The sequence below is a fragment of the Rhagoletis pomonella genome, unplaced genomic scaffold (assembly GCF_013731165.1).
Source record: "Rhagoletis pomonella isolate Grant_MI unplaced genomic scaffold, Rhpom_1.0 Rhpom_scaffold_00963, whole genome shotgun sequence".
Classification (NCBI taxonomy): Eukaryota; Metazoa; Arthropoda; class Insecta; order Diptera; family Tephritidae; genus Rhagoletis; species Rhagoletis pomonella.
In genome coordinates, this window is record NW_023459517.1 from 39,327 (window position 1) to 55,332 (window position 16,006).

Here is a 16,006-nt window from a genome sequence, read left to right on the forward strand (position 1 = left end):
ACACGAAAACAGTGCGATGTTTTAAACCACCTAGTTGCGAATTAAGACGGCAGCGATGGGAAGAAAGCTGTGGTGTTGTACTGCGTGATTCCTCTCGCGTTTGTGAAAACCACTTCAAGGAAAGTGATGTCTAAATCAAACACTTTCCAACGAGCTCGTTGATACCCATGCGCAGTCCCAATGCCATACGAAATAACTGATACAAGTGAGGATTTAGTACGCGATCCGGATACATTCTTTGTTGACGTCCAAACTCAAACAGGCGACTCTTTAGAATGCGCGTTGAGAACAGAAGTATTTCCTCTTACCGAAATAATTAAAACCATGCAAGCAAGTATGGAAGAGCTTAATTTAAAGCTGCTCGAAGCAAAGTCTTTAATGTAAAACTATTTCGCATGAAAAAAATTTAATTTCAAAATTGTTAGAGTTAAGCTCACATATAAAATTGGAAACAAATGTAAAATCCTACTTTTATAAGTGTCGAATAATGTTTAGGATAAAAAATTTAAGTACAAAAATAAACGCGCAAAAGCATAAAACTTGGGCAATTAAAAACAAGAAAATTGCTAAAACTTTTATTGACGAAATATATATATTCCAGGTAATGTAAGTAAAACAAAACTATAATCGAAATAAAGGCCTAGGGCATCAGTGCTGATAAGATACATGCATCACTAAGGGTTAATTAGTTTGTTTATACTTTTTGACATTATAGTACCTTAAAAGAGAGCTGCACTGAATTGTCAATCACACCCAAGGTGTATTAAACAAGGTGTGATTGACAACTCCGTGCGGCTCTCTTTTAAGGTACTATAATGTCAAAAAGTATAAACAAACGAATTAACCCTTAGTGATGCATTTATCATATCAGCACTGATGCCCTAGGCTTTTATTTCGATTATAGTTTTATTTTACTTACATTACTTACATCACATATATTTTGTCAATAAAATAAAACAAATTGTTTATAAAATCGTTTTAGCAATTTTCTTGTTTTTAATTGCCCTAGTTTTATACTTTTGTGCGTTTATTTTTATATTTAAATTTTTTATCCTAAGCATTATTCGACACTTATAAAAGTATGATTTTACATTTTTTACCACTTTTATATGTGAGCTTAACTCAAACAATTTTGAAATTAAATTTTTTTTCATGCGAAATAGTTTTCCATTAAAGACCTTGCTTCGAGCGGTTTTAATTTAAGCTCTACCATACTTGCTTGCATGGTTTAATTATTTCGGTAAGCCGAAATATTTCTGTTCGCAACGTGCATTCTAAAGAGTCGTCTGTTTGAGTTTGGGCATCAACAAAGAATGTATCCTGATCGCGTACTAAATCCTCACTTGTATCAGTTTTTCCGTATGGCATTGGGACTGCGCATGGGTATAAACGAGCTCGTTGGAAAGTGTTTGATTTGGACATCACTTTCCTTGAAGTGGTTTTCACAAACGCGAGATGAATCACGTAGTACAACACCACAGCTTTCTTCCCATCGCTGCCGTCTAAATTCGCAACTAGGTGGTTTAAAATATCGCACTATTTTCGTGTCCTGACTTGTATTGCATACAGCGCACCGTTCAAACGTTTTGCTCCGTTTCATCTTGGTTTCCTTACATAAAATATTTAAGCAAAGTCGAACGTATTTACTTATTACCAAACTTAATTGTACTTACTTGCTCTTCTCGGCGGTTTATCTCTTAACAATTTCACGTTTATTAAGAAAATTTGTTGCTTGAAAAATTTGTGTGTAACTTTTTTTTGAACAAATTAAAATTTGAAAGAAAAAATTCGAATGGGTTAAGAATTCATTTCAGTTTGACATTATAGCCTGTTTCTTATGAGAGCAATGTCAAAATCAATCACACTTTGTTGAATACATTTTGATCACACCTTGTTTAATACACCTTGTGTACAAGTACAAACTCTTCTCATTAATCTCAAAATTTGCTGTGGCGCTCAAGGTGTGATTGACAACTCACTGCGGCTCTCTTTTAAGGCACTATAGTGTAAAAAAATATAAACAAACGATTCAAATTTTTTTTCGATTCGTTATAGGATGGTTTTTCTGAGAGCAATGTCAAATTCAATCACACTTTGTTAAATATATTTTGGTGGCGCTATCCAAATAGCGTGATCAGGATTGCGTGATTCAAAATACTTTTTGATTTTAATTTCGCCTTTAATTAAGAAATATATTTGAATTGTGATTTGATTCAACGACGCAATAAAAAAATAAAATATTTATGAGTTTATTCGCCGGCAAAATAAGAAATAAAATTTATTCGCTGGTGTTGGTTGATTTAGCCGACTGAGTGGTAAGATGATTTATTTTGGATCGAATCTCCATCATACCTTGTCAAATTTTGGAGACAAACCTGTTTCGGCGTTTTGTCATCTTCAGTGTAAATTTTTGCGGTTTTTAGGGGACCTATAAAAATAGTTAATACATAGTTAAATAATAGTTAAAACAGAGTTTTCCGATCAAAAAGTATTGTGAAGTGTTTTTTCCCATACCAAATGCATGGAAAACTTCATCGGTTTTGAAGTAGCTCTAAATATAATTTTTTTAACAAAAGAATACTGGTAATCTTTGTTTCGATTTAGAAAAATCCTAGGGGGTGAGAGCCTAACATTTTAAACTTTTTTCCCCCCGCTTGTATTTAAGAACCACCCTAGTGGACAACCCATTGCAGCTTGATCCGTTTATATTTAGTGTGGGCTACTGATGTGACTTCACAAAGAAGAGACGCACTTGGCGAAGTGGCATCAAGCCAATCAGACAGATCCAAGGCGAATTTATACAAGGTGGTGTTGATGGCGAATTTAGATTTTCGCCGAGGTACTAATTAAGTCAAAATGATGTATTTGTTGTAAACAAGGCGAATTCATATAGCAACAAACACACTATTTTGACATTAATAAGTACTGCGGCGAAAACCTAAATTCGCCAATAACACCACCTTGTATAAATTCGACTTGGATCGATCTGTACCCAATGTCGATGGCGCGGTAAAATGAAAACTGAGTTGTCAAAAAACGAAATGACAGCTGATGTTAAGACAGCGATGGTAAGAAATTCGGCAAGACAGGTATGGTTTAACAGTGGAAATTTCCGGTCCCCACTCGACATTTGTGTCTTAACAAAGCTTTTTTAGCAGAAGCTGTAGAAGGTAACTGCCATTTTCTGCCAAAAATTGGATTTGCTCACACAAGCTCTTCGCTCAATCCTTATCCATTAGTCCTGAAATACAGCCATTTTGAACAATGAGTGTTTTTACTATCTAGAAAATAATTCACATACGCGGTTTTGCGTTATCTTGATACGCGGTTTTTGTACTTTAAACGACGATATGTTGGTCGTTGTCAACACCTGAAAACGCTCAGTCCCCCATTTGATATCTATCTTCTATTGGAGTTCATTTCCTTTACACGGTTACAAGTACACTTAAGTCTCCTTTTATGCGTTTTTTACGCGGATTTGAATTAATGCGGTTTTCAAACCATTTTTTCTTATATGACTAATGTTTTCATTGTGGTATTTTTTCTTTGTTTTTGGTTAAAATGCAGATAAAATTCTATTCATTTCATTAATGTTCAGGTTTACATGGAATATATGTAAGTGTTGAAGGGAAGAAATAGTTTTTTTTTTTTGCTTAATATTAGGTGTATTCGCGTATTCTTCCAGCAAACATCTCTCAGCGGAAAATTCTAATGAATTTTTATCAGTTCTCTCTCAAAGAGAGAAATGTTAGCAAAAGTTCACGAACGCAAAACTAGCAAAAACTTGCAAGTTTTTAGTACAGCTGATCGAAATTTTCTTTACGTACAAAAGCATAAAACAGAAAATATGAAAAGAATATAAATTAGAAGTACTTCTAAAGCAACATGAGTAAATGAGTATTTGCTTTCTACCGATACATTTGCAGTTCTAATAAGTTATTTCAAACTTAAAAATTATAATAATAAATCTAAATCTAAATCTAAACCTGAAATAAATTTAAATATTTTCATAAATAGAAAACAGTTGACTTTGATCAGCTGTTTTTCTTGCTGGCAAATGGCTGCTGGCAAAAATTTTTCCAGCAGAAACTAGCAGCTTTTCATCAGAATGAAATGTCGATTTGGCCTCTCAATTTCTTTTATATGGAGTATCTGAATTTATGCGGATTTTGAAAATGCTGGAACGCATACCCTGTTTTTGTATGAAAGTGCGGATTTTTTTTTAGGTGGCTTTCTGAGGAACGCATGTACCGCATAAAAAAAGACCTAAGTGTATATGGATTATTATTAAATATGTATTAGACACATATGTATGTACATACATACATGTGTATAGCATATAGTAGATATGGTGGTGATAAGTTTGTTTATGGCCGTAATGCATACATTTGGATGAAACGCGAAAATGTTAACAAGAGCAAATTTATTAAATTAGTAAGTAAAGAAAATACGAGCATGGCTATATGATCTTATTGCTATCTGTGCTACTGGTGCTGCGTCTTTTTCCCCGAGTATATTCGTTAAAATTAGCTGCAAGGCTTGCCAATATTTTATTCAGCCCCAATTGTATGGAGCCTTCAGTTGACTTCGGGACGTTGTAATGGACACACACGCGTTGGTGCAAATAAAATAATAAATATAGAAGTTGCGCGGAAATTGAAATACTCGTAGGTACTTGATGTGATAAAGTTTTGATAACGTTCTAAAATTAAAAAATAATAATTTACTAGCTATAACTTTTCTAAATTTTATATCGATTGCTTTTCTATATATGTATGTACATATGTAAGTGAAAAGTTTTGTGTAATAAGTAGAGTACTTATAATTTAAGTACACATCAATTAACTATTAACAAAAGTAATTTAGAGGAGTGAGTCTAGAAGTAGGAGTGGTAAATTGTACGCATGTGCAAAATAATTTGTTGATAAGACACATCTGAGTACGGCAAATTCTTCAAACAATTGCGAAATAATGTAGTCTGAAGTATTGTGAAATTGAATTGAAATTGTGTAATTGAAATATTATGTGGCGGAGTTTTGGAAACACTTACTGTTCATATGTAAAAAAATCGAACTTCCCTAGAAGTGGTTTTGTAATTTAATTCATTTTTTTTATTTGATAAAATAATTCAATAAGATATGAATAAACTTAGTCAACAAATCAAAAGAATTCCAATCAGATTAAGGCCATTAAAATATGTTTTTTATACTTCTTTTAATAATTGAGTTATTGAACTTTATACCACGATTTGTTTGTTAGGAAAAATGGGAATAGCAATAAAGTCTACGGGGTAGAAGTTATAGCTGCTATTTCGGAGATCCCCACATCTCACAGTGGTTCGGATCGCAAATCTAGCTGGACGAAACTATTTAAACAAATTCTCGTTGATGGATCTTTACACCACTTCTTACCTAGGGGATTTTTGGGTCGCTGATTACGAATCTGAAGTCACTTTTCAAAAATTCAAAATGGCGGATCCAATATGGCGGACGAAAATTAAAAAAATCGGTAGATTTCTATGAAACTGGGTATCTGGGGGTTTTCTGGGTCGCTGATAACATATCTAAAGTCATTTACCAAAAATTCAAAATGGAGGATCCAATATGGCGGACGAAAATTAAAAAAAAATCGGTAGATTTCTATGTAACTGGGTATCTGGGGGTTTTCTGGGTTGCTGATTACGAATCTAAAGTCATTTACTTAATTTACTTTATTTACTTCGGAACGAGCATTTTCATCAGATATTTCTTTCAATTTACTAATCACATAATCACGGACCTTGTTGTCTTTTAGAAGTTTCAGCAACACTTCTCCAAATGTTAAACAACTCACTTTTTAAGATTTTCTTTACCATGACTAAAATTTAAGATCACAGCAGGAAACACAAATAAATTTCAGAAAAAAATTTATAACAGCGCTTAAAGATTTGCATGCCTGTTGTATAATTTTTTAATTTCAGAAAGCAGAAAATTCGCGAGTTACTATTTTTTTTAACTCTTAAATAACCAAAGTTTTTATAACTCCCAGTATTTTTCTGTTTTAACACACAAATTAATCAAAATGATGATTTTTCAGAATAAATTTGCTTATACCAGTGTGGACATAAATTGCGTTATGACCTCTGAATCTATAGCGGAATAAGTGTAATTTTTTGTTTATAAAGTCAATTTGTAATTATACAAATATCTGTGAGTGAAATTAGCAATCTTTTAAGTTAAATTTCAGCCTTTAAAATAGAATTCTCAAATTTGGCGGCGTTGACTTACCTTTTTTGTTTGTTTTCATATGTTAATGCTTTAATAAATGCAATTTCTATTTGAATGTATTGTCAGGAATGTATTCCAAGTACCATTAAGTATTTTAAAAACAAAAAAATTTTGACTTACGTCCAGCTAGATCTGCTATCCGAACCACTGTGCATCTCCGCACCAGACTTAGTTATTTTGTATCCTTTGGTAGCCGGCACTAAATTTTTGGATTTTTCAAAATTGGTAACCATTACAAAAAAGTTGAAAGTATAAATATGGGCGCTAACGCCTCCGCTTTTCTCAAAATTGGGAACTGTTAATAAAAATCCGAATTTTTGGAAATTGTTTACCGGTACAAAAACGATCTAATTTTTAAAATCACCGGTATTTATTGTAGAAGTAAAGTTTCAACAAATTTTTCGACATTTGTCTATTTGTGTGTCAGTGTCGGTAACATTGATGCGGCAATTATGAATACATAGTTTTATTGAATTAAAAATATTAGCTGCCAAGTTGAGAGATAGAACATTTTCTAATTTTCATTAAAATCATTTTCTGAAGAAAAATATATCGATACCTGAGTGGAAGATCGACCTAGCCAGATTGAAAGCGCCTTATCCCAGAAAACTTTTCAATAACTCCCTACTTCCGAACTTGATTCAAGAAAGCATCCCTATCTCAGAATTTTGTGTGAATACGATTCTAAACATCATACCCATAGATATTATGGGAAGGCAATACGCTGTGATAGTTGCCCTAAGACTACAGGATCTTAGAAGCTGGAAAGCGGCTCTTATCAACCGACAACCATTTACCGAGCACAACGGACTATTGTGTACCAATGCTCACGTTCACTAAAGGTTATAGCCTAGCAGAGAATCATGGATCGAAGGAGTTCCAGGATCTGAAAATGCCATAAGATTCTATACGGACGGCTCCAAACTAGAAAACAGGGTAGGAGCCACTGTGGCGTCTTTCAAGCCAAACTGGCAGCCATACAAGAAGCCATTGACAGCCTAAATGTAGCTGTTATCGCCAGTAATAATAGATATATATACTCAGATAGTCAGGCGGCCCTTATGGCACTTTACGCTGTCACCATTAATTCGGAAACAGTTGTCAACTGCCACAAATCACTTAGCGTGATGGCAGAGCAGTTGGTATGGGTACAGGAGCACAGTGACATACCAGGAAATGAGAAGGCAGACGAGCTTGCAAGGGGGGTACTTCCTCTCTACTTTTTCCATCCTGGAAGAGGATGGGTATGCGACTCGCTTCCTGCAAGCTCTTATTAAGAGAACACTTGCTTGAAAAAGCAGCCCCACCAGATGGGAGCGCACTGAAAACTGTAATTCAAGGAAGCTTACATGGTCAAAATGGAATATATGGAGATCGAGAGAAAGTCTCACTCTCAATAGAGGCGATATGTCATTGGCCATTGGCCATATGGATTCACAATGGGCCTGATTGGGCCTAAGTGTACTGGCGTCGTCTGAACCTGGAAGCCACTTCAACCTAACCTAGTTCTCTACTATACAGAGTGTCCTACACCACCCCTCAACCCCCGTCTAAAATGTAGGGAAATATTTTTTATGACCTACCAAATCAGCTCTATGTATTTTATCCGCAGAACGCAAAACTGTGGTAAAAGCATGTATATCTCATTTAAAAAATGAACTTCCGGTCATTTAAATCTTCTTGCGGTCGAAACCGGGAGTCGGCAATAAGACCAACATATAGAGCATCCTCCTCTTAGTAATTCATATTTTTTTGTTTTTTAAAAAAACATTTTCACTCATTTCAGAAGTCCAGGACAAGTTTAAGTTCGAAGGTCATTTAAAGGGTTAAACGGCCACTTCCCACAAAAAAGTTTTAAACAAAAACCAAAAAGTTTTTTCCTCAGAATCAGAATCTGTAGTAAAACAAAAGTTTAACCCACCTCCGGTCGAAACTGGAAGTCGGTAATACCAGCAAAAGATACTTCATCCCCGGTTGGGCAGGTCATATTTTTCGGTTTTTTTTTTCAATAAAAAAAAAACATTTCTTTGGGTTGTCTTTTCTGGCGGTATATAATTTATTTTAAAGGAAAATTTCGGCTAAATTATTTTTAGTGCATAAATTACCTTCACACAAATACCAAATATGTTCATATTGTATTGTATTGTATTTTCGATTTTTGCCCACTAAAGCTGCACTGTGCCCCGGACCCAAATATGTACCTCAATTCCGGTACTTCCTCAGTCAATGAACGAGCTCTGTAGAAATATCTGTATGTTGGTTTATCTTATATGTTTCGGATATACCAACCTAATGCTCTGCTTCGATCATCCTTCGGCTCATAACCCCATTTTTTCCTTTCGTCTGCGCCTGGCTATGAATATGAAATGGGTTATGATTTAGATTCTTGAAGAACTTTCAATAATAGTTTTGGACAAGCTCTTATCGCTTTTGTATCTTAGTGAGTGCCTTTATGAAGATTGCTCTAAAAGTTATCATAGATCGCACTATCGCCGTATAGACTAATCTTAGTACTTTTGGAGAGCAACCCCAAATTTTTCCTCCTATGAACCTAGATATATCATCAATGTTCTTACAGCCATGTGTGTTTTCCAGGGTAATTTTTGGCACATCCTTTTTTTGGAGGAACCCAACTAATTACTTATGTATATAGTAGTTTATAAATGGTCCAACAGTAAATACGATGAATTGTATATAAGAATCTTCATATGTGAATATGTTGGTAGGTACATGCATGAGTAAGCAAAAACTCGCTTAAGCCGCGCACCAAATCCCCATTTGGTTCTGTATGTTTTTATGAAATTCTTATCGAAGTTATATAAACATGAAGGAACACCTAGAGCTATCTTTAGTATTAACTATGTAAGTTTATATGCCCAGTAATTGACCATAAACATTTAGTGCATTTTATTGGCGGGTGGTGTTTGCTGTTCATACAGCAGAACACAACCCAGACTTTACATGTAGCATTTTCAAAGTGCATAAATAAATACCAAATGGTTTTAAAGCGCATCTACATATTTGTTTTTCAAATCAAATAGCGTGTTTATGAATAGATCTGCGCAAATAATAATGCAGTACAATTGTTGTTTGACAGATAAATGTCACTAAATGTGTATAAATGATCTATTTTTTATTGTTCTTATATTACTTTGTATGTATATATGTAGGTAAGTATAAATGTACAAATGTATACCTACACCGGGATGCGAGTGCATTACTTCGAAATTCGTTATCACCGAGTTCAAGCAATTAAGAAATTATTTACACTTCACAAGTTTACAATTGATATACTACGTGTCTGAGCAAGCACTGAGCAAGCTACTACGTGTCAAAAGCAAGCTTACACATATACAGAGAGATAGACATACAAATGTACATACATACCGACATACATACATATGTATGTTAGGATACTATTAAGAATAAGCATACCCAGTTGGAAACCTACGCCTAGGGTTGCCATATTGGCAGAAAAACCATTGATATTTTCGATGTCGATATATCAGATTACAAAAAATCGATGTCGAATTTAATTGTTCATCTGTAATTTTATATCTAATGTCAAAAATTAATTCCCAAACTTTCGATGTTAAGAACATCGATGCAACGATATTTAAGCGTTGAAAACATCGGTTAAAACATGGATGTTTTTTTTTTTTTGCCGATACATCGATGTATCGTTAGCATCCCTACCCACGCCTGATTTCGTACAAGCCGAAAGCAGCTGGCATTTCCAAAAAGTCATCAATGACTTTTTCAAGCAAGTGTGAGTTTTGCCAATTCTTCTCTTCAGACATGGCGTCCAGCATGATAGCTCAGTTATGCATACTTTGCACTGCACTGCATAGAATGTCATTTTTACTTAGGAAATCAAAAACCAACAGACTTCTGCAAATGTAATGCTGTGCGCTGGGTAACCGCTTACACGCTTCCCTATTTGACTCTCTCTCATGCAATGCCAAGTATGCATAACTGAACCATGATGACACCCATTGACTATGCATTGCAGACTGGGTTTCTCCCTTTTCTGTTCTACTTAATGTCTTCCTCTTTGACTCGTACTCTTTTGCGAACGCTGGCTTTTAGTGACTACCATTTCCAAGCAGGTATTTTTGGTAGTCAATTCAAGTAAAATGGTATTAACGACTTCATTGATGACATTTTCATCAGTCAACTATTTTCCAACAGGGTATACACATACATATATATATTCATACATACATGTATATAACATTAATAGATAGCCCATTTATCATACTTAAAAATCTTCGCAACACTTCCCTATCACTTCCCAATTTGACGAAGCTGCGCAAGAATAAAATTCTTAATAAAAAATAATATTATTTAATTGTTTACTTATCTCGCATATTGCTCAAAATAGAATTAAAAAAATACTGGTTCCTCGTTAATGTTTTTGTTTTTGATTTCAGTTTCACTTAAAAACCAAATACTACGGTTACTAGAATACTCTGAGGCTAGGCAATTGTCCAACCATGGTTAATGGTAGCTACAATGTTGCAATGCAAGGCCGCCCAGAGCCAGCTGATAATTTCCAGAAATCGGATACTCTACCAGGACCAAAAGACTTTGAGGCTAAAACACAGAAGTAAGCTAAATTTTTTACAAACACGACCACATACATAGTTCCATATTCCTAATATGTAATTATTGGTTTATTTTCAGCGGCACGAGCGATTCACAAATAAGATACCCATATTTAGAGCTGGTGAGTGTTCTGTCTAAAAAGAAACTATGAAGCGAAATAAAAATGTTAAGGAATTTTTTTTAAATTTATTTGGTCATTGATGTCAACGTAAAAGAGGTACAGTAGGTGCTTTCACCTATCCAGTACAGTAAGGTTCATTCAGCAGCGAAATTCCTATGAATTTGAAGATTTTCTCTCATCGAGAGATGCTTGCAACATTTTACACGAACGTAAATTTGCAGAAACTTGCAATTTTCACTGCCAGCTGGGGTCAATGGTTGCATTTCAAACTTGAAAAATGTTTAAAGAATATTTAAAATTCTTTCGGGTGGACAAAAAAGTAGGATCTATGTATGTATATAAATATTTCCTCGTATTCTGACCTTCTTGAAGATATCGCACACCGTCTTCAAAAGAGTCACAACTCAAAATAACACGTTTGTCAGAAAATGCGAAAAACTATTTCTTAGCATATGATAATCATATGGGCAAGGGCGACTTTACCTTGGGTTTTTTTTAACAAATTATAACAAAAATTTGCTCCAGCTTTTGCTGAAAGGTAAATAAAAGCTCTTTATGCATTTTTAGCGCATAATCTCAAAAATGCCAAATTTTGAGTTGTGACTCTTTTGAAGACGGTGTGCGATATGCTTCACATTCTTCGTCATAGTAACTATCGGGTTTCATATATCGATTATGATTGCAACTGCATTCCGAATACGAATGAATACAGCCTTTTCAACCTATTTGGGTTATCTGATTTTGTGATTATATTTGTTACACCGATAAAAAAAAACATATATTTAATAGGTTGAGCCAGGGGCGAACCCAGGTAGGGGTTTTGGGGGTCCCACCCGCTCCCCTGGGTACCCTTTCTTACGAACTCGTCAGCCAGGCAGTTTCCCCTATTGTCATAGCGGTAGTACATATTTTGACGTAGAATATGTCTTACGTTTCGATATGGAGGCTATGCTCAAATGTTGTAGTTGCAATTTTTAGAGCTTTACGAAAACGCTTGTTGCACGTGAACTAATAAAGCGATTTGAAAAAAACGTGTGGCGTTTGAAAGACATAATTCCAAACCTAACGACACATTCTTATTGGCTTATTTCGGGGTCAATTTTGAGCCTTGGGGGTTCTAGCAACTTACGATTTGCAGGTTAAACTTTCATTTTCGGGATATAGGTTCTTTGGAGCAATAGAAATATTATCGTGTACAAATTTTATATAAGTTCAACAAATATTGAGCATTTTAATGCAAAAAATTGTTGAAAAAATTAGCACATTTTTTTGTTTCTGAATTGCACCAAAAATTCAAGATTTTTCCTTTCATTTGGTATATGGGAAGTATTGGTTGATATCTTTTAAGTATGTTTATTTGATTCAAATATATGGGCATAAATAATTTTCCATACAAAATCACTTCCTCATCACTTTAAAAAACGTCCATGCGCTGGAAGTAGGAGAAGGAGACAAAAAGTATGTGTGTGTAGGTATTTCGGCTTTTGAATAACAGATGGCGCAATATTTATAAAAAGCAAATGTGAAGGGGAATATGTAGATGAAGAATATGAAAGACATAAAAGTAAAAACAAAGATAAATATAAATATAAAGAAAAATATGAGTATGAGGATACCGATAAAAGTAGAGATGAAGATAGAGGAAGAAAGATTAAAATAAAGGTAATTATAGAGAAAAGGATATAGACAGAGACTCAATCTGGGGACTATTTCCGGATTTTAGAGATTTTCGGAATTCTCGGGACTCATCGATATAATAATCGATATTTTGCCGGTTTTGTTATCGATATTTTTTATTGATTTTGTTATCGAAATTTTTATCGATATTTTTATTGAATTTGCTATCGATATTTTCGAAACTTATCGATATAATAAACGATAAGCTGGCATTTCAGGGTACTATTTTAAATATATATAAGGAAAATTTGAAAGTTAAGGGGGGGGCTCGAGCACCCCCCTGCCCCTACCTGGCTACGCCCATGTATAATATGGCGTCTATGTATTAGAACACCTACCGTGGGTCCGCCACTGACTGACACGTAGTTTAACCCCGAAAACCCCCCGCTGGATCCGCCACTGGCTGAAGATTTTCATTTTCATGTAGCATTTTAATAGATTTCCCTGCAGAAAAAGGATAAACAACATGTACAGGAGGAAACTTATTTTCTTTCCTGCTCACCGGATAGTTCCCTATATCTATTTACATACTATGTATATGTATTCCTTTACACTTATTTTTTTTCAGTTTCGCTATGCGACATTATGGGATCGTTTGCTTGTAGTTTTTGGTGCTGTTGTGGCATCTCTAGCTGCACTTAGTTCACCATACAATATAATCATCTACGCCGAGCTAACAACGCTGCTCATAGATCGCAACGTTGGCATTGGCACGTCTACACCAGCGCCGATTTTGAGTGCCTTCGGCGGCGGTAGGAAGCTGTAAGTGGAAAGGCTATCGTTTTTAACATAAATACAAATGTCGCTAATATTATTTATTTGTTTTGCTAATGTAGTACGAATGCGAGTCATGCGGAGAATATGCTAGCAATCAAGGAGGATGCGTTGGCTTATGGATTAGCTACGCTCGTTGGGTGTGTAGTGGAGTTGATACTTTTGGCGCTAGCGGTCGATATGCTCAATAAAGTTGCACTCAGACAGGTTTGTACAACATTGATAAATCTGTGAAAAGAAATTTGAATAGCATAAAATTCGTATATATTTTTTTTTTAATGCAGATAGCAAAAATTCGAAAACTTTTCTTGGAATCCATTTTACGTCAGGATATGTCTTGGTATGACACGTCTTCCGGCAATACGTTCGCCAATAAGATGACTGAGTATGTTTGACACACCACTCACACAGCAGATTTTCAATAATTTTTTTTTTCCTAAATATAGAGACTTGGATAAAATGAAAGAGGGAATCGGCGAAAAAGTCGCAATATTCGTTTTCCTCATTATGACCTTCGTAACAGGAATTATTTTCTCTTTTGTCTATGGTTGGCTTTTAACATTGGTGGTACTCACCTGTTGTCCGTTTATTATCATTTCTACTGCCTATGTTGCAAAAATCCAAAGCACATTCACACAAAAGGAACTGAAGGCTTACTCAAATGCCGGTGCGGTCGCCGAGGAGGTCTTCTCGGGCATACGAACCGTCTTCGCATTTAGTGGTGAACGCAAGGAGACTGAACGTTTCGCCAAGTTGTTGGTGCCTGCTGATGTGATGGGACGCAAGAAGGGACTATACTCCGGTATTGGCGCCGGCCTTATGTGGTTCATTATTTATATTGCCTATGCAGTAGCTATTTGGTATGGCATACAACTGATATTGAAGTATCGATATGAGGACGAAAAGCTGTACACTGCTGGCTCATTGGTTATAGTGCTCTTCAGCATAATAATGGGCGCACAGAATTTGGGTTTCTCGCTGCCGCATGTAGAGTCGTTCGCAACGGCACAAGGCGCTGCACAGAATGTCTTTTCCACCATTGATCGCGCATCGGAAATTGATCCGTTGAATGAGAGCGGCGCCAAGTTGGAAAAAGTTGTGGGGAACATAAATTTTGAGAACTTACATTTCAATTATCCGGCGCGGCCTGATGTACAGGTGCTCAAGGGCTTCTCATTGCAAGTGCCAGCAGGTCAAACGGTTGCGTTGGTTGGTCCTTCTGGCTGTGGCAAGTCAACAACACTCCAACTATTGCAGCGCTTCTACGATGCACCCACCGGCTGTGTGCGTTTGGATGGTCGCGATCTACGCGAACTCAATGTTGGCTGGCTGCGCTCACAGATTGGTGTTGTCGGGCAGGAACCAGTGCTGTTTGCCACAACCATACGCGAAAATATACTTCACGGTAAACCCACTGCAACGCAAGAGGAAATCGAGCAGGCCGCGCGCATGGCTAATTGCCACGACTTCATAGTGAAGCTGCCAAACGGTTACGACACTATGGTCGGTGAACGTGGCGCACAGATGTCCGGTGGCCAGAAGCAACGCATAGCCATTGCACGTGCACTCATACGTAACCCGAAGATACTGCTCTTGGATGAAGCGACTTCGGCCTTAGATCCCACATCTGAGCGCCGAGTGCAAGACGCACTCGATGTAGCGAGCCAAGGACGCACCACGCTGGTGGTTTCACATCGGCTCTCAACAGTGACAAATGCCGACTTGATAGTGTTCGTGAAGGATGGTGTTGTAGCCGAGCAGGGTACGCATGAGGAACTAATGCGCGCGGAAGGACTTTACTGCAAGCTGGTGATGATCTCCAAGCGCAAAGAAGAGGAAGAGGCCTTGGCGAACACCTCGAATGCTGTGCGCCAGCGTAAACAACAATTGGCTGTGCCAGATGATTCCGACGACGAGGGTGACTCAAGCTTTGATGAAGCAGATGCCGATAGTGTGGTAAGCCGAAGTAAGTGGCACTATAACGATTCGTGCGAGCGACGAAATACCAACTAATTTTAATATTCTTTCCACAGAGAAGACGAAAAGGAAGACGATTAAAGCCGAGAAACACAATATCACTTTTGCACAGCTGATGAAAATGAATGCGCCTGAGTGGCGTTACATTCTGGTCGGCTGCATAGCGGCCATGCTGCACGGTGCTACATTCCCCGTATGGGCGGTGCTCTTTGGTGACTTCTTTGGCGTAAGTCGAGCTGATATTGACTACACAAATTCAAATTTTTAAATCTTCTATGTTCCACTTTTAGATCTTATCTGATCCGGATGATGACTATATCACCAAACAATCGATTTTATTTGCTATTCTGTTCATCGTTATCGGTATAATTGCTGGCATTGGCTCACTTCTACAAACTTACATGTTCAGCACTGCGGGCGTGAAAATGACATCTCGCCTGCGCCAAGATGCTTTCAAGGCGATAATCGGCCAGGAAGTCGGCTACTTTGATGACGATCGTAATTCAGTGGGCGCACTGTGTGCTCGCCTTGCTGGCGATTGCTCGAACGTACAGGGTGCAACAGGTTCACGCATCGGTATTAT

The 16,006-nt window shown here is 36.6% G+C and overlaps 1 protein-coding gene across 1 annotated transcript; it reads left to right on the plus strand.

Moving 5' to 3' along the window:
* Nucleotides 1-4,468: 4,468 nt before the first annotated feature.
* On the plus strand, nt 4,469-16,001 carry LOC118751754 (multidrug resistance protein homolog 49-like; the record flags this gene model as incomplete). The annotated part of the gene is made up of 9 exons (XM_036486570.1): nt 4,469-4,671; nt 10,700-10,875; nt 10,953-10,995; nt 13,241-13,434; nt 13,509-13,653; nt 13,731-13,831; nt 13,893-15,412; nt 15,480-15,649; nt 15,714-16,001. Coding segments are annotated over exons 2-9 (2,574 nt in total), but the record flags the coding sequence as incomplete, so codon positions are not given.
* Between the last annotated feature and the right edge of the window lie 5 nt (nt 16,002-16,006).